At 42.0% G+C, this 19,839-nt stretch overlaps 1 protein-coding gene across 1 annotated transcript in view; it reads left to right on the forward strand.

The window, feature by feature from the left end:
• PPFIA2 (PTPRF interacting protein alpha 2) overlaps positions 1-19,839 on the forward strand; it is a 439,158-nt gene that overhangs the window by 255,112 nt on the left and 164,207 nt on the right. The window contains exon 5 of the mRNA XM_044280550.1: positions 6,108-6,182. Within this exon, the coding sequence (XP_044136485.1) occupies positions 6,108-6,182 (75 nt within the window). The remainder of the gene's footprint in view (positions 1-6,107; positions 6,183-19,839) is intronic.

Consider the following 19,839-nt stretch of genomic DNA (forward strand, 5'->3'; position numbering starts at 1 on the left):
GCGGGAGGTGCTCATGCCGCTCTACAGAGCACTAGTGAGACCTCATTTGGAGTATTGTACTCAGTACTGGAGACCATATCTCCAGAAGGATATTGATACTTTGGAGAGAGTTCAGAGAAGAGCTACTAAACTAGTACATGGATTGCAGGATAAAACTTACCAGGAAAGATTAAAGGACCTTAACATGTATAGCTTGGAAGAAAGACGAGACAGAGGGGATATGATAGAAACTTTTAAATACATAAAGGGAATCAACAAGGTAAAAGAGGAAAGAATATTTAAAAGAAGAAAAACTGCTACAAGAGGACATAGCTTTAAATTAGAGGGGCAAAGGTTTAAAAGTAATATCAGGAAGTATTACTTAACTGAGAGAGTAGTGGATGCATGGAATAGCCTTCCTGCAGAAGTGGTAGCTGCAAATACAGTGAAGGAGTTTAAGCATGCATGGGATAGGCATACGGCCACCCTTTATATAAGATAGGGACAAGGGCTATTCATAGTATTCAGTATATTGGGCAGACTAGATGGGCCAAATGGTTCTTATCTGCCGACACATTCTATGTTTCTATAAGAAAGCTTACAGTCTATTAGAGAGCTTACAATTGATCAGATCGTACAGTCTATTAGGGAGCTTACAATTGAAAGAGAGCTTACAGTCTAGGAAAGAGCATACAATCAATGAGAAAGCGGACAATCTATGAGAACATTTACAATTACAGTTGATGAGAAAGCTTACAATTGACTAGAAAGCTTGCAATCAATGAGAAAGCTTACGATCTAGGAGAGAGCGTACAGTCAGTGAGTAAGCATGTATAAAGGAAACAAACGGAACCATTATTTGGCCCCATAGACATGTATTAGGACGGAGCAAAATGGCATGCCTCATAAAGGCTTCCGTTTTGCTTTCTGTCCTAAAAATCAGTTATATTCCGTTATATAACTGTTATAACAGAACTTATAATATAATGCCAATGCAAACGCTTCCTTGCAATTAAAGAGAAATTTTATAATCGGTGAGAGCCTAAAATGTTTGAGAAATTATACTGAATGACAGAGCTTACAATTGATGAGAAAGCTACAAATGGTGAAAAAAACTTAAAATCTAGGAGGGAGCCTACAATCAATGAGAAATCCTACAGTTCATGAAAGAGCTTATAATCGATAAGAGAGCTACAACAAGAGCTGTAACAATTAGATGAGCGAATTCGATCCAAATTTCTGGATAAATTCAATTCGCCTAGAAACCAAATTTCCTTCTCCTTCGTGTCAGCAAATCGATTTAACCTGAAATAGTGTAAAAAACTGAAAAAATGCAAGCTGACCTTCTCCATTTGCTTGTGAGAGCGTACAATTGATACGAGACTACGAGTTCTTACAATCGAAAGAGCTGACAATTGTTGAAAGAGCTTACAATCAATGAGAGAGCTGACAATTCCTAAGAAATCTTACAAAGCTAGGTGAGAACAGAATGAATGAGAAATCTTACAGTTCATGAGAGAGCTTACAATCAATAAGAAAACTTAAAGGGGTTGTCTCACTTCAGCAAATGGCATTCATCATGTAGAGAAAGTTAATACAAGGCACTTACTAATGTATTGTGATTTGACAGGATGCAAAAATGTGATGTGAACCTTACATTAGCTGGAGTGTTCTTTGTTGAAATTTAATGGGAGTCTGTCAGCAGTTTTGACCATGTTAAATGTTAAACTAGTACCAGCAAGAGGTGGGGACTGGGACGAGTAAGACAAAAATACATTTGTTGAGCTTTTCACATCAGCATGAATGAGAAGTTTTATTGTGCTAGATGTTGCCCCAGCAAGTGCCCTGGAGGAGGAGCGTCACTGTGTAGTGCTGTCTGTATTGAGCTGCTTCATAGTTCCTCCCCTCTGCTGTGAGTGACAGCTGTTTCATCCAACCAGGAGACCTCTATAGCCACCAGAGAGGAGGGGCTGTGAAGTTGATCAGAGCAGAGAGCATTCCATATCGTAGCCCAGCATTGGGCACTTGCTGGAGCAGAATTTGGCTGAATGAAAGTTCATATTTAATTTCACACTACTCATAATAAAAAAGCTCCACAAAAGGTATGATTGTCCTGCTCTCCCAGCTCCTACCTATTGCTGTCAGCAGTTTGGTCAGAACTGCTGACTCTCTGTAATAAATTGTTGTATTTCTGGAAAAGAATCAGCACCTTCAAAAGCATTTTTGCTACAACCTGAACAGTACTTAACATGCTTCTAGTGTGGACATATGATACCTCCTACTTACAAGCTGCATACGCCACAGAGTTGCACAGTTTTCTTTGCTCTGTCTATAAGCAATGACTTGTTTTCTTTCAGTGAATGCCTGATTGGCAGGGGTGCCAGGAGTCACGCAATTTTAATTATTCTGACAGGTTAAATGGGTATTCCAGCCAGAAACATTTAAAACATATACACTGGATAGGCTATGAATATGAGATGTGACCACTAATCCCTCCACTGCTAAAATGGGCTTGGCTGTTTCTATAGAGCAGGGGTGCACAACCTTTTCTGGTTGGGGGCCACATTGTCAACCTGAACCAATTCCAAGGGCCTAAAATAAACTTTAAAGGGGTATTACCAAGTGAAATGCTATATTTATGGCATATTGAACATACAGTATATATCATCAATGTCTAGTTACACTTCTAGTACTCCCATCTAATGGGACAATGCATGAAAGATTCATGTGAGCAGCCACAAGACATAGAGATACATGTCTGCTGCCAGATGTTTGGGGGCCGCATAGAATGGTATTGAGGGCCGCATGTGGCCCCCGGGCCGCAGGTTGTGCACCCCTGCTATAGAGTGTTTGTTCAGAGTGGTATGTATGCTCAACCTTGGTTCTTTACCAACATCTCTTCACTATGGTTGGTGGAGACAGGAGAGTTTAGCTATCATTGGACTGCAAGGGGCTATATAACATTTGTCATCTACTGCATGATACAGTTTCTTTTAACCATTCATAATGTTTTTATATGGTTATTCTTATGTTAACCGGGATGTCTTAGAGAATGGTTTCCTATTCTTGCACATAAAGTGGATTCCCAGTGGGGGACCACACTGTGAGGTCCTTATACCCTAAAAGAGCATTTAGATACGGGTTGTGTTGAGGCAAGCCCTTAATCATATTCACACGCATCAGATTTGTTGCAGAAATTTCTGCGACTATCTCATTTATCTGAATGTGTCTTCAAGAAATCCATGTGCTTGCCCCAGAAACAGCCCTATTCAGATGAATGGAACAAATTTTTAGTCTTTCAAAAACAAATCTACTATCTGTGAATTCACCAAACATAATAACATAACTTCATTCTGTGATCTGTTTTTCGGTTTTCTTTTTCCACTAAATTTATTATCCATAATTTATTTCCTGTTTGTTTTTAGAATACTTTTACTGGCAATTTATTGCAAGACTAGTTTTTATTGTTCCCTTAATTATGGGCTAATTGCTAAAAATCCCACTAATGTGTACACTGTATCTTTATTTTTCATATATTCTAATGAGCTCGAGAAAAGGAATGGCAACTACTCTCTACGTATTCTTCTGGATCTCTCTGCAGCTTTGACACTTCTCCTTTGCATTCTCTACTTTATTGGCCTCATGGACACTGTTCTCTCCTGATTTTTTTTTGTGTCTTTCTAGCTGCTCTTTCAGTGTATCATTTGCTGGTGCTGCTTCTTCTCATCATCTTGCTGTTAGCGTTCCTCAGGGTTTAATCCTAGGCCCACTCTTTTTTCCTCTACACAGTCCCCATGGTACGCACCATCAGCAAATTTGGTTTTCAGTACAATCTCTATGCTGATGACACCCAACTATTTATCTCATCCCTTGACATCACTCGACCAGTACTACAAAACACCAGTGGTTGTCTGGCAGCTGTCTCTAACATCATGTTCTCTTTCTACCTAAAGCTGAATCTCTCATAAACTGATCTTCATGTCTTTCCTTATTTACTTACCTACCTAAAACTGATATTTCAATTTCAGTCTGTGGTATTATTATTCATAAAGCTCTCCACGGTGCTGCACCTCCCTACATATCTGCCATCATTTCTGTTTACCACCCTACTTGTGCTCTCCATTCTCTCAATGATTTAAGATTAACATTCTCCTTTATTACAACTTCTTACTCCTGTCTCCAAGACTTTTCTCAAGCTGCAACAGTTCTCTGGAATCAGCATTTCTGTCACTATTTTATGCTGCCTTCAGTAAAGTCGGCATAAAGTTGATGACAGTATCCCTTTAAAAACATATCTTTTTAGGCAGGCTTATCATGTTCTCTAAACTGACTCTTCCCTGTTCACCCCCCACCCCTCATTCTTCAGAACATCTAACAATAATCCCCTCACTTAATACACTATCTCATGCAGCTCTGTCTGTCTGCATTACTCTATTTAGAACAAAGATGGCAGGATCACTTTATTTCTCAATCAGTTTTATCTTTTGTGTCACCCTATTTCCTCATAGATTGCAAGCAGGGCCCTCACTCCTCATGCTTCAATTGTATATTAGCCTATATTTTTGTGGTGTCTATTTTGATGTGTACATGTACCCTCTGAATTATAAATCGATGTGGAATATGGTGATGCTGTATAAAGAAACTATATTAGTATTTACCTGTATTTTCCATATTGTCTTTTTTTCTAATTTTGAGAAAATCATATCAAATCAAAGCACATATATACTTTCCATAGTTTAGGGATACGTAGCTTGGCTACGTTTAACATGTGTAGTGTTAAAGGATGCTTGATAGTAGAAGTTTGTATATTGAATACACTGAATAGAATCAGATTTGGGGGAATTTTAGCTGCCGTGTTAAAAGTTTTGTTGATTATCACGGTAATGGATTTCCAAAAGGTTTCTAATTGTTTGCAGTGAACCCAAATGTGGGATATAGTGCCCCTATATGTTTCACATCTCCAACATAGCGGGGATATGTCTGGGAGCATGCGATCATCCATCTCAGAATGGTTGAAAGAGATGCATACCTTACACAATTATGAAAAGGTAAGACAAATTAGAGACGATAATAAGCCCAGGTACCACCAAACATGGGACCCTTGGATCAAACTCTTAGGAAACAATGCCATAACTAAATTTCTTTAACTATTCAGCTTCAACATTCTTGACCCTGTACTCATAAGGTTAGATTAAGCCTGATTCCCCTCCCTCCACCTCCCCCCCCCCCCATGCATCCCCTGTTAAATTGTTCTCCCCCCCAAGTTACTGTTCTTTTTGAGATGTAGCTGGGATGACCCGATAAGATTGTTACACTCAGTAAGTTAGAAGTTGACTAAATTCCGAAATACTAGGAAACTGTAGTGATAGAGGCGCATAACAAATGGCAAGCATAACATCGTGCTATCAATAAAGACTTCGGTCCTGATTTGCTATTTGATTGCCTGTCGCCCCAGCATCAACTGTTATAGGTTCAATAGCTCTTGAGAACTAGATATTTTTTTTTATATAACTACTTTATTATTGTAGAATTTCATTGTAATACATGTCATGACATTTAATGCTATGTATATTAATCTTATTTACGTTTGTGATATTGATTTACATTTACAGAATTACTTTTTGACCTTGAAAAACTTGAATAAAGAAAGAATTTAAACAAAGCACGCATATACTGGGATTTATCAAGCCCTGCATTCCAGAATTCTGGCTTCAAAAATATTGCAATATAGGGACTTTGCAACTTTTTTAGGTGATGAGCAAAAATGTTGGGACTTTTTGCATTTCTGCACTCCAGTTTTCTGAAGTAAATGGGAAAGTTAGCAATGTTAGTCTGCAATGTTAATGTATTTCATATAATCACTATGACTTTTTAAAACAAAATGTTTTGCAAACTCGCTGCAGTTAGGGGATGGTTTAGAGAAACTGGAATAGCATTTCTAGTCAAAAGTGTTAAGTTGCACCAAATTAAACAATGCAGGACATTTGATAAATGTGGCACAAAGTATGTCAACACAGACTCAAGTAAAGCTGATCTCAAATATTACCCTCATGATACAGTCCCCTGAATGCTAGGTTGCCTAATAGAACCAGAAAACATGTTACTGTACATTTTTGTTTTTCTTCTAGGTGAGAGAACGGCTGAGGGTTTCTTTAGAGAGAGTATCTGCACTGGAAGAAGAACTTGTCGTTGCCAACCAGGAGGTAAAAATCAAACACAACATTTTTGGAAATTGTGAACAAATAGATGAATTGCAATTTGTGCAGACTATTGCGCACAGCCCACTGGAATTTAATGTTAGATGTATCAAACTTCCTCCTTATACTGTTTGGAAACAAAGGGGGTCATTTAGTAAACAGAAGTATGTTTAAATTAGGCGCATTTCTGGCACAGATTGTGGCGCAAAGGTAGAGGGGTAAAACAGTAAGCATAAGGCCATATTCACACATTATACACAGTATATGGTCAGTTTTTTTAATCTATTATTTTATTTATTTTTTAAAGCCAACCAGGATTAAAAAATAATTATACATGCCCTTTTTTTGTAGGATTCGTTCCTGGTTTCGACTTCAAAAAGCAAAAAAAATAAAAATAAGCAGTGAAAGCAAAAACTGTGAATAACTTCTATGGGGCCTTTTACAGGGGCAGATGATTACTCTTAATGAGTGCCTATTGACAATATAGGAGGTTGATTCCTTTAAGGGGTTGTCTCACTTCAACAAACTGCATTTATCATGTAGAGAACGTTAATACAGGGCACCCTCACCACTCCATTGCTGCAGCTATGGTGGTCCCCATTGATCTTTGTCTACTTCCCTGCAGCGATAAAATGCGGTACATGCACATGAGCACTGCAATCAGTCACTGATCTCAGCGCTAATGCTTGCATGTGTGGCCCAGTGGCCAGTGATTGGCTACAGTGATCAAGAGCAATAATGCTTTTTTTATTTTTTATTCCCTGTTCAGTACATAGTATTTCTTTAACCCCTTCGCTACCAGTGCCATACATGTACGGCGATGGGCAAACATGGTCCCCTCTCATGCATGCAGCAGATGTCATGGCCAGCAGATCTCCGCTGGTTCAAACAGTAGAGACCTGCGGCTAATAACCACGACCGCAGTCATTGAAGCCTTTAGATTTCGTGATCAAGTGAGATCACAGCATCTAAAGGGTGAAAAACCCGGAAGCACTTCTTACCAGCATCCTCTGCAGCCATTTAGGATGCCAGAAATTGATTTCAATGTGCTGGGTCTCGCTGAAGAGAGTTTTGAAGCTGCAATTCTTATTATGGCCACCTGGTGGCAGGCCAACATAGCAAATGAGCAATTCTGAGCAATTAATGGATCTAAAAAATCCAAGATTGTTCTGAATTTTTTAAATAAATGGATTTTGTAGGCTTAAATACGAGATTCAAAAAGCATAAAAAAGTTTAAATAAATCTAAAAAAATATATTAAAAATGTATAAAATATAAAAGTTTAAATCACCCCCCTTTCCGTAGAATTAAAAAGTTAATATCTAAATAACAAAAAATATAAACATCATGGGTATCACTGTTACCGAAAACACCTGTACTAATAAAAATATTTTTCCAATACGGCTAATGGTATAATGGAAAAAGGGTCAAAATGGAAAATTAGCCTTTTTTTTATCGCTCTTTCCACAAAAAATGTAATAAAATGTGAATAAAAAGTCACACACACTCCAAAATGGTATCAAACAATAAAAACTACAGATTGTACCGCAAAACATGAGCTTCCCAGAGCTCAGTAGATATAACTATAAACAAGTTATGGGGGTCAGAATATGGTGATGTAAAGAAAAAAACTTTTTTTCTCAAAGTTTATTTTTAGACATAAAAAACTATAAATATGTGGTATTGTTGTAATTGTACTGACCCAGAGAATAAAGGGCACAGGTCAGTTTTGCTGCAAACTGAACGCCTTTGGAAAAAAAACGTAAAACGGTGGAGGGTGCGTTTTCTTTTCCAATTCCATTTTTTTCCCGCTTCCCACTACATCGTATGCCATATTAAATGGTGGCATTAGAAAGTACAACTTGTCCCATAAAAAATAAGTCCTCATACAGCTATGTGAATGTAAAATAAAAAAGTTATGGCTCAAGGAAGATAGGGAAGAAAAATGAAAATGCAAAAGGATTAAGGTACTAATGATGCAATTAGATCTGTTAACTTGTTGGCTGTCTCCATATAAAAACACACTGAGGGACATTTATTAAGCTGTTTACGCCACTATTTGGCATAAAAAAGTCTCAGATTATGGCGCGTACCATGTGTGCACCATAAATTGCCACTTTATGAGCTTCTTGGCTTTTGTGCTGAGGAAAAGGGGGCGTTGCTTAGCAGGAGGGGCGTGGCTTTGCTCTGCCCAACGCATTTATCATAACTATCATCAGAAAGTGATAGACATTATAGCTGAAGTTTACGCCAGCCTGTAGTTGACGTAGACTTCAGTTTCTGGCGCACGCAGTGATGCGCCTGATTTGTTAAAAGGTTTCCGCCTCTTAATAAATTAGGTGCATCTCACGGCAGTGCAGGGAGATCAAGACTGGTGCCAGTCTTGGTATGTCTCCCCCATTATTTTTGTTCTGTGTTGAACAAAAGATTATGTGGCTGTTCTTCATGCAATTTTTTTCTTTCACAGCACATGAATTTGATTCCTCTGTTATAACCCAAATTTTGGGTACCTGAAGCCTTCTTTCATTTTCACTCAAATTACAGTATATCTTTTTTTTCAAACTGGAATTATAAAGAATTGTGTTGCTCCCTCAAGTAGGCAGAACACAAGCCATTGAATAAGGCTTTCAGTGCACTGGAGCTGAAATAAATCACATAAACTCTATGGGCATAATGAAGTGGTAGCAGTCAGTTGGAAAGCATATGTTTAAGCACTTTTTTCTCTTATGTTCTTGTAGGTTTTAATGATGACATTTTATTTCATCTTCATAATCTGGTGCTAGTTTGTAACTGTGTTTATATTTTTTCCCTTTCCATTAAAATGTTCGGAAAGACATCTGTGCTTCAGCATAAACTACAGACTTCACGTTTCTAATTCTAGCTGTAGACATGCATTAGCTGATGGCGGACTGATGAACATGTTGAAGCTGAGTCAAGCATGGGCATTATTTTGTTAATTCATTAACCCCTTCACGACCGCCAACGTACAAGTACATGTTGTGAATTTTACACAGCAGGCACCCAGGGCTAATGTCTGCAATCAGCCTTCAGATGCCATGGTCAATTGAGACCATGGCATCTAAAACAGAACAGCTTTCCCGCGCTGAGTTTGGGAAAGCTATTCTTTGGTGATCATAGGCTGGAGCCTATAGGAAGCAACCACACCTATCACAGGTATATTCCAGTGTAGGCCTGGAGGTGGCAGCACTGCATCTGAATATATTGAATTTCATATCAACTAATATAAATTACATTAATGTATAGGAAAAGCAATCTGATGATTGCACACTCAGGTAAATAAAAAAAATAAAAAAAAATTCTAATCACCCCCCCTTCCCCATAATTAAAATAAATATAAATAAATGATAAAAAATAAACACCGTAGGCATCCCAAACAGTACGGTGAATGCCATAATGGAAAAACTCAAAATGAAAATGGTCGATTCACAGTTTTTTGTTGCTTATCCCCAAACAATTGAATAGAAGGTGGTCAAACAGTCATACACACCCCAAAATGGTATCACTGGAAACTGCAGATCACCCCACATAAAATGAACCCTCACACAGCTCTGTAGATGTAACTATAAAAAATAAAAATAAACTTATGGGGGTTAGAATGTGGCAATAAAACAGAAAAATATTTCAGTCTTATATAATATAATAAGTCTTTATTTTTTAAAGTAGAAAAACTATACAAATTTGGTGTTGCTATAATGGTACTGACCCAGAGAATGAAAGGCATAAATGAGTTTTACCGCACAGGAAACACCTTAAGAGCTAAACCCATAAAACCGTGACAGCATTGCATTTTTCCACCTCATTTGAATTTTTTTTCCAGCTTACTACTACGTTGTATTCAATGTAGTAGTAGAATGTACCATTCAAGAGTACAACTTGTCCCACAAAAAACAAGTCCTCGTATGGCTATGTGAATGAAAAATTTAAAAAAGTTATGGTTCTCTGAAGGTCAGGAGTAAAAAATGAAAATGCAAAAATGGAAGTCAATCCCTATCCAAAGGATAGAAGATAACTAAAGCGTTTTTCACACATAATTGATTCACAGACATGTGCTTTCCATGTTCTCCACGGACAGCACATGCATCCATTGACTTTAAGGTGTCTATTGTTTTTCCACAACCATGAGTCCATGGTTACACCACGGAAACATACCTTTTTTTGTCCATGATTGCAGATTCCACAACTACACTATAGTGTATGAGTTTGTGAAAACCATGATAGCATCTATGAAAAAACCACAGACCATTGGAAGCAGATGCTCTAGAAATAAAATTTCAGCCTAGCAGTGTCCCTTGAATATAGATGACACATGAAGGGCAAAAAACATAAACAGGGACCAGACAGTTTCTTCACTGAGGTTTTCACAGATGAACCACTGACCATCCAATGGGGTAGCAGGTTGGGCATGCTCCCTGCCACTCCATTCAGTCTCTATGAGACCACCGGAAATAGCCGAACGCTGTACTTGGCTATCTGCAGCAGTCCAGAGTGATTGGCACCACCTTTACAGGAGCAGTTATTGTGTTCTTACCTTAAGTTGTGTAAAAGGACCTTTAAGTAAAACTACTGGCTGTTCACGTTACTGTCTTCTGTTAAACATGTCATGAAAGTGTAATAAAAAAAACTATGAATCACATATTGGTTTCTGTACCCCAATTAATTTTATTGACAGCAATCAAGCATATACAGTATGAGATTGGGTTCTAGGGATTGGTGAGGTTTTCATTGAATGTTGAACCATATACAGTTTGGCTTTAGATAAGGAATGTATATCTTAAATGGGGCTAGGACAATATGTATTCATTTAGATTATATACGATAGGTTAGAAACTAACCAGTGTACCGAACAGAGGCGCACAACTCTGTGTAGTAGCCACGCTGGGGTAGTTTAATGTAAATCAGAGCTGAGCTTCATTACGTGGCACCAGAAACCACACAGAGCATGGAGCTTTCTTTATCTGGTCAGTACCTGGCACCAAGCCAACTCAAACCAGTTAATTGGTGGGGGTGCCAGTTGGCCCCTAACTAGAGATTTCAAAAAAATTCAATTCAGCCGGTTCGCTAAATCTTCTGAAAAGATTTGATTCGATCTGAATTTATTCGTGGTGAATCGCATTTAAAAACACTGAAGTGTGAACTCAGCCTTACAGGTCGATGTTAGCGCCAGGTATAAAGAACCGTGCAGAGGCCCAAGATCCTACTATAGTGTGAAAGGGCCCACTCCTTTTACACCATCATCAGCTGATTCCTCATAGATGTCTACAGAACCTGTTCTATTAAACGCTTATGCAAGTAGAGCCCCCCCAACAGAGTGGAGAGAGTGTTAGTGGTAAGTCTGTGTTGACGTCACTGATTATTTTGTCCTTCCTTTGAACCGTCAGAACAAAAATCCCCCAAAAAACTGATCCTGTTTGTTGAGCATCCACCTTCACTCGGTAAGCATTTGGTCAGTAATCCATCAGTATTGCTAGAGCCCAAAAAAAAAACAGGAGTGGATCCAAAACAGAGATGACACGTGAATGGAATATTTGCATGTCTTCTGTGTTTTGTACCCACTCCTGCTTTTAGCTACCAAATCATAAGCCAATTCTAATGGGACCATACAGACCATCTGCTACATAGACATTTTTCCTTCCTTCTGACAGATCGGAAGAAGGGTCAAATAAATTATGATGTCAACAAGGCCAAACAGGGACACTAGTGGCCCAATCACAGAGTGGGGAGGATGGGAACAGCATGAGAAGTCCACAGGATGGCCCAATTACATAGGGGTGAGGGGGAATCAGCATGAGGAGACCAAAGAGTGGCCCAGTGACATAGTGGTGATGTGGCAGCAGCATGAGGAGACCACAAAGTGGTGATGTGGCAGCCCCACGAGAAGATCACAGAGTGGTGATGTGGCAGCAGCATGAGAAGACCACAGAGTGGTTATTTGGCAGCAGCATGTGGAGACCACAGAGTGTTGAAGTGGCAGCAGCATGAGGAAACCACAGGGTGGCCCAGAGACAGAGTTTTGAGTTGGCACCAGCATGAGGAGACCACAGAGTGGCAAGGTGACATAGTGTGGAGGTGGCAGCAGAATGAGGAGACCACAGAGTGGCACAATGAGATAGTGTGAAGGTGGCAGCAGCAGCAGCATGAGGATCCACAGAGTGGCCCAGAGACACAGTTGTGAATTGGCTCCAGCATGAGGAGACCACAGAGTGGCCTAGTGACATAGTGATGAGGTGGCAGCAGCATGAGGAGACCACAGAGTGGCCCAGAGACAGAGTTGTGAGTTGGCAGCAGCATGAGGAGACTACAGAGTGGCAAGGTGACATAATGTGGAGGTGGCAGCAGCAGCATGAGGAGGACACAGAGTGGCCCATAGACACAGTTGTGAGTTGGCAGCAGCAATAACAGTACACGCTAACGATGGTGGGTGTAAGAAGGAGCACTTGGCATCAGATGTGTGGCATCAGGGGGGTGGCAGCATCAGAATAGTAGCTGAAGCAGGTACCCAGAAGAAACCAGTCCCTTTTGTCAAGGTTTTGGTGAGGCAGCATGGATAATCTAATCTGATGCATCAGGCATATGTGTGAGGAAATCCTGGCTGATCCACACCTGATTCATTTTGACAAAGGTCACTCTCCAAATTTTGGGTGGACAGGCGAGTTCTCCTTGGTGCAGCTATGGCCCCTGCTGCACTAAGCACCCGCTCTGATGCCACACTACTGGCCGGGCAGGACAGCTTTTCCAGGGTAAACTCGGTCGGTTGCGGCCGCAAATCCAGTTTGGCTGCCCAGTAGTCTAGCAAATCTTCAATGTGGGCTGGCAGGGTGCTGTCCAAGTATGCCAGCACCTGCTGGTTCAGGTTCTGTTCCAGGTCTAGCTGCTGCTGAGTAGTTTCTTCACTAGGCAGGTGAAGAAAGCTGCTCATCAGCGACTCTAGACTCAAGCTGCTGCTAATTGAGCTGGTACTGTTTCTAACCCCCCCCCCACCACCCCGCCACAGCAGCCATGGCAGTGGAACGAGAGCACAGAGGGCCCCTCGGTTAGACCTGCGAGAGGATGGACGATGGCGTAGATAAGCATCGGCCAACTGACTACATAGTATGTCTCTATAGTAGTTCAGTTTGTTCTCCCTCTCAGCGGGTGTAAAAAAGGCCCCCATTTTGGACCGGTAGCGAGGGTCCAACAAGGTGGAGAGCCAGAAGTCATCCCTCTGCTGAATGGTGACAATTCGGCTGTCACTACCCAAGCAAGTGAGCATGCAGCAAGCCATTTGTGCAAGTGACAGAGCGATTCCCTGCCTCCATCTCCACTGCATACTGCCACGGTGTGCCTGGGTCATCTGCCTCGTCTTTCTCATCTCCCTCTTGCTACTCCTGCTCCAATTCTCCTGTTACCTATGTAGAAAAACCACAGATTTTGCTACACATTGCTTGTGCTCCAATGTCCTCCTCCTTCAGTTCAGCCCCCACCTCGCTCATGTGGCCGTGAGATGTAGGCGCCACGTCTCCAATCCCTTGACCAGCCAGATTTGCCAGCATCTGTTCCAGGATATAAAGCAGTGGAATGAAATTACATTGTTCATCCCGTAGTCCTGGCGACTGACAAATAATGTTTCATCCTCAAGGGGCCTGAGCAAACGGCAGGTGTCATGCATGAGCTGCCACTGGCTGATATCGAAGTTACACAGGGGAGTACTCCTGTCCGCTTGAATCATCAAGAAATAGTTTATGGCCTTTCTCTGTTCGTATAGTTGGTCCAACATATGGAGGGTAAAATTACAACAGGTGAAAATGTTTCATGTTGGGGAAGGCCGTTCTGCCGCTGCAGCTCAAGGAGGGTGTGCTTGGCGTTGTACGAGTGGCTGAAGTGCATGCAAATTTTCCTGGCCATTTTTAGGATGTCTTGTAGATGGGTGGAAGATTTCAGAAACCGCTTGAGAACCAGATTGAACACATGCACCATGCAGGGCAGCCCTCCTTGACGCAGAGCCTACACCATGTTCTTCCCGTTGTCGGTCACTATTATTCCGATTTTGAGTTGTTGCGAAGAAAGCCAGGATTCAATTTCTTGATTAAGGACACGGAGCAGTTCCTCTCCTGTGTGAACTCGTTCACCCAAGCAAACAAGGTGTAGAACAGCGTGACATTGGCGTGCCCTGCACATGTGGTATGCTGGAGGATCATTGTGGATTATCCCTGCAGTGGAGGCTGAAGACACGGCGGTGGATGAGGAGGCAGAGGCGGACATTGTCGCAGGACCAATGGCATGAGAACATGGAGGCAGAAGCAGCATCATCTGGCCAAGTTGCTGGTGTGGCTGGGCAGGAACCACATTCACACAGTGGGCCTTTAAAGGACATGTATTGTCCCTGACCGTGCATGTTGGCGCTGCTGTGCACTTTGGCAGACACCGACAGGCTCAAGGACTGGTCCACTTTCTGTTCTGCATGTGTGTGCAGGGCTGGTACTGCTTTTTTGGCAAAGAAATGATGGCTTAGGACTCATCACCTCGGCTCGGCACAAGCCATCATTTCTCTGAAATGTGCAGAGTCCACCACTTGGAAAGAGAGGGACTGCAGTACCAGCAACCTGGTCAGGAGCACTTTCAGCGTCTGCGCCATAGGATAACCACACGCGTATTGCTGTCTCTTGGCAATCGGTGATCGCCTGCTGACAAAATGAGTGACGAGGAGTAGGAGGGCGAGGAGCAGGCGCATCAGGACCGGTAGATGATGGGAAGGACAGACAGCTTCCTTCGGCTGAGGTGGTGGAGCCTTGACTGCCTGAAATAGGGTGCGTGCCACTGGGTGATGCAGCAGGCTGAACCATAAAATTGGAGCCACAGTTCTCCCAGGCCACTTTATGATGATACTGCATATGTTGACGCTTGACGCTTCAACTTCTGCCCACAGATTCGGCAAATAGCCATGTTCACCTCCTCCGGCGGCTTAACAAAAAACTGCCACACCTCCGAGTAAGTGATTTTACCCCCAACAATCCACACTGACTGACTGCTATGGCCACTGCCTCCGTGAAACCCTGCACCACTACCTTTGAGGCAGGTAGGCTCCTGCGAAGCGGATGGTCTACCCCAGGCATGTTTGCCTCCCAACCTCCCACTGCTGCCACCCACGTTACCGACTTGGTGGCTGCCTCACGTGCAAGCTGCCACCTTCTTCTCCCGATGATGATTAAGCCCCTATGTCACCCGGCTCCCAATTGCGATCAGCTACATCATCATTGAGTACTGTCTGCTTGTCACTGATGTCCTCGTCAACGGTGTCTGAGCCAGGAGCCTGACCGCTCGCAACACCAGCTCCCATGCCACTTTCCTCATCACTACTTGTCAGCCTACTGGAGGAAGCGGAGGATGTCTCCTCCAGGTCTTGGCTGGGCAGTAGCTGCTGACTGTCCTCTAGTAGCTCGTCCTCGTTGTATAGTGGAGCTGAGCCCACAGCATATAATACTTGTCTGGTTGAGGGAAGAGAAAAGGACAGAGGCAGATTGAGGACAGGTGAGGACATAGGGCCTGCTCCCGGGCCATGCAAACTAAGGGTTGTGTCTGACGAACCCACCGACTCTTGGCTGGGGGTGTCTGATGTCACATGGGACGAAGTGGATGACCGAGTCAACCATTCAAGCACCGCTGGCTTGCTGGTCAAGACACGACCGCTAGATGACACCGGGAGCTCAGGTCTCTCAAAGTAACCCCTGCTGCCATGCCTCCTTACTCTGCTGTGACCTGTGTCGGTGCCAGAAACATTTAGGACTCTGCCCCTCCCCTGTGCAGGGCCTGTCACTTCTCTGTCTGACATGTGAGATCAAATAAATAAATAAAAAGGACATTAATACACCCCAAAAAATGCTGTCATTTTGTCACTTCACCACACAAAGGCTAACAAGCAATTTCTTCCCCCACTAATAGACCCGAAAAAATGCTTCAGAACATATAACTGCACCGCTGAACGGCTAATAAGACTTTTTTTCCCCTCTAGTAGACCCCAAAAAAGGCTTTTGAGCGTTTAACTGCACCGCTGAACGGCTAATAAGACTTTTTTTGCCTACTAATACACCACAAAAAAGGCTTTAAAACATATACCCTGTTTCCCCGAAAATAAGACAGTGTCTTATATTAATTTTTGCTCCCAAAGATGCGCTAGGTCTATTACAGCAAGAGCAAAAACTGGAAGTAGGTCTTATTTTCGGGGGATGTCTTATTTTCGGGGAAACAGGGTAACTGCACCGCTGAACGGCTAATAAGACTTTTTTTTTCCACTAATACACCACAAAAAAGGCTGTAATTTTGTAACTTCACCGCACAATGGCTAATAAGCCTTTTTTTTCCCCACTAACACACCCGAAAAAAGGCTTCAGAACATATAACTGCATCTCTGAACGGCTAATAAGACTTTTTTCCACTAATACACCCCAAAAAAGGCTGTGATTTTGTCACTTCACCGCAAAAAGGCTAATCCCTTTTTTCCCACTAATGCACGCAAAAAAAGGCTTCAGAACATATAACTGCACCGCTGAACGGCTAATAAAACTTTTTTTGTTTCCACTAATACACCCCAAAAAAGGCTTTAGAACATTTAACTGCGCCTTTGAACGGCTAATAAGACTTTTTTTCCCACTAATACACCACAAAAAAGTCTGTGATTTTGTCACTTCACTGCTCAACGTCTAATAAGTCTTTTTTCCACTAATACACCCGAAAAAAGGCTGTAATTTTGTCACCTCACCGCACAACGGCTAACAAGTTTTTTTTTTTCACTAATACACCCTAAAAAGGCTGTAATTTTGTCACGTCATCGCACAATGGCTAATAAGCCTTTTTTCCCACTAATACACCCCAACAAAAGGCTTTAGAACGGCTAATAAGACTTTTTTTTCCACTAATACACCCCAAAAATGGCAGTGATTTTGTCATTTAATTGCACAACGGCAAATAAGCCCTTTTTTCCACTAATACACCCCAAAAAAGGCTTTAGAGCATATAACTGCACCGCTGAACGGCAAATAATACTTTTTTCCCACTAATACACCCCCAAAAAGGCTTTAATTGTGTCACTTTACTGCACAACGGCAAATATGCCCTTTTTCCCCCCACTAATACACCACAAAAAAGGCTTTGGAACATATAACTGCACCGCTTAATGGCAAATAATCATTTTAGTTTTCCACTAATACATGCCAAAAAAGGCTGTAATTTTCTCACTTCACCACACAACAGCTAATAAGCCTTTTTTTTTTTTGCACTAATACACCCCAAAAAAGGCTTTAGAACATATAGCTGCACCGCTGAACGCAGATAAGCCCTTATTTTTTTCCACTTATACACGCCAAAAAATGCTTTAGAACAGTGGTCCCTAACCTTTTTTGCACCAAGGACCAGTTTCATGCAAGACAATTTTCCCAGGGACCGGGTGGGGTGGGGGGTTTTGGGGCAGGGCTTAGGGGCTGCTGGTCGGCGCTGACTGATTCACGTGCATAACAAAACAGAAGGTGCATATTCAAATATATAACTACTATATAAACTGACTAGGGTCTCTGCTGTACTGGTCTCTGCTGCACTGTACCGTATTTTTTGATTTATATGACACACCTAGGTTTTAGAGGAGAACAATAAGAAAAAATATTTTCCATTACACCTCAGGTCAGACCAGCAATCAGACCCCCAATGTTAATCAGACCTCAGATCAGACCCCCAATGCCTGAGATCAACCCCCAACCTTCAGACAGCCATCAGCCCCCCATGTCAGACAGCCATCAGCCCCCCATGTCAGACAGCCATCAGCCCCCCATGTAAGAGAGCCATCAGCCCCCCATGTAAGAGAGCCATCAGCCCCCATGTAAGAGAGCCATCAGCCCCCATGTAAGAGAGCCATCAGCCCCCATGTCAGACAGCCATCAGCCCCCATGTCAGACAGCCATCAGCCCCCATGTCAGACAGCCATCAGCGCAAAAAGAGTAAAATTAAAACACTTACCTCTCCTTCTCCTGGACGCCACTGCTCCTCATCATCGTGATCCTCTTCATCCTGCTGTCGGCTGTGTATCGCGGGCGTGGCGCACAGTGTGAGGTCACACTGTGTGCAGCCCTGCACACCGACAGCCAAGCCGAGGACCAGGAAGCGGTGAGTACAGATCCTTCACCACTTCCTGGTCCTCCGGTACTAATGAATGGAAGACCATAATGGAAGTGCTTCATTAGTACCGCGTTAAAGACGGCCCTGATTGCCGCGGCCCGGCAAACAATCTTCCAGGGCCCAGTCCTGGGCCGCGGCCCAGCGGTTGGGGACTGCTGCTTTAGAACATATAACTGCACCACAGAAGGGCTAAGACGTTGAAATATTTCCTAGTAATACACTGTTAATGGCTGTATCACACAGCACTTGCACCCCAATAACAAGCAAGGTTTGCTGGAATTACAGAGGTATCATCTATTGCAAACCTGAAAGCCGCAGTATAATGGCAATTTGGATCCCCACTCAGTGCAGCAAAGTGTAATACACTCCCGTATTGAACCCTGTTCTGCTTCAATACTGTGGAATTATTCCTCCCTATCCTTTAGCTACAATTCTAATGATCTTTCCCTGAACTTCTATTCAGCCCAAAAAAAGTTTTAAAGTCTTTTCTACCACTTTCCCTAGCGCCTGCTGATGTCTCTCTCTGCACTAAGTACACTGGAAAATGGCTGAATCCAAGATAGCTGAAGCTATTTACAGGGCTGTGATATCACAGGGGCTGGCTTGCTTCTGATTGGCTGCAAGCATGGCATTGTGGGTGATCCCTTGTTTCCAGAATTCTTTGCTCCATGTCCTAACACGTGCAGCAGCCATTTTAGGAAAAAAATCCACTTCTTCAACTTTGATTCGCTCATCTCTACCCCTAACCATTCTGATACTGCTGACCTATCCTGAGTAGTGTTGATCGCGAGTATTCTAATAGCGAATTTTTATCGTGAATATTGGCACTTCGAGAATTCACAAATATCTGAAATATAGTGCTATAGCTTCATAATCGTGAATATTTTAGATTTTTTTTCATCAGTGCCCATGATCCTTTACTGCTTCTTGCTTGTGGGCCAATGAGAAGGCTGCGATATCTTTGACTTTAGGAGTAGTGTTGATCGCAAATTTTCGCATCGCAAATTCTTATCGTGAATTTTGCGATTGCTGATTTTCGCAATCAATAAAATTTATGACTGGAGATCACGAATTTGTGAATATATGACGAATATTCACCCAAATATTCTTGAAATATCGCGAATTCTAATATTGCCCCTGCCGCTCATCACTGATCCTGAGTATGTCATCAATATCTACAGCCCAGATAACCCCTTTATACCATTCTGACATTTAAGTTCTATGTGTTTTTGTCTGCTATGTTGAGTCTTTGTTGAATATATACTGTATAGTGTTGGGCGCTAATATTCGAATAGCGAATATTAATCGCGAATATCGGCACTTTGAGAATTCGCAAATATTTTGAATATAGTGATATATACAGTACAGACCAAAAGTTTGGACACACCTTCTCATTCAAAGAGTTTTCTTTATTTTCATGACTATGAAAATTGTAGATTCACACTGAAGGCATCAAAACTATGAATTAACACATGTGGAATTATATACATAACAAAAAAGTGTGA

This window comes from Bufo gargarizans, chromosome 2 (genome assembly GCF_014858855.1).
Source record: "Bufo gargarizans isolate SCDJY-AF-19 chromosome 2, ASM1485885v1, whole genome shotgun sequence".
In the NCBI taxonomy this organism is placed as follows: domain Eukaryota; kingdom Metazoa; phylum Chordata; class Amphibia; order Anura; family Bufonidae; genus Bufo; species Bufo gargarizans.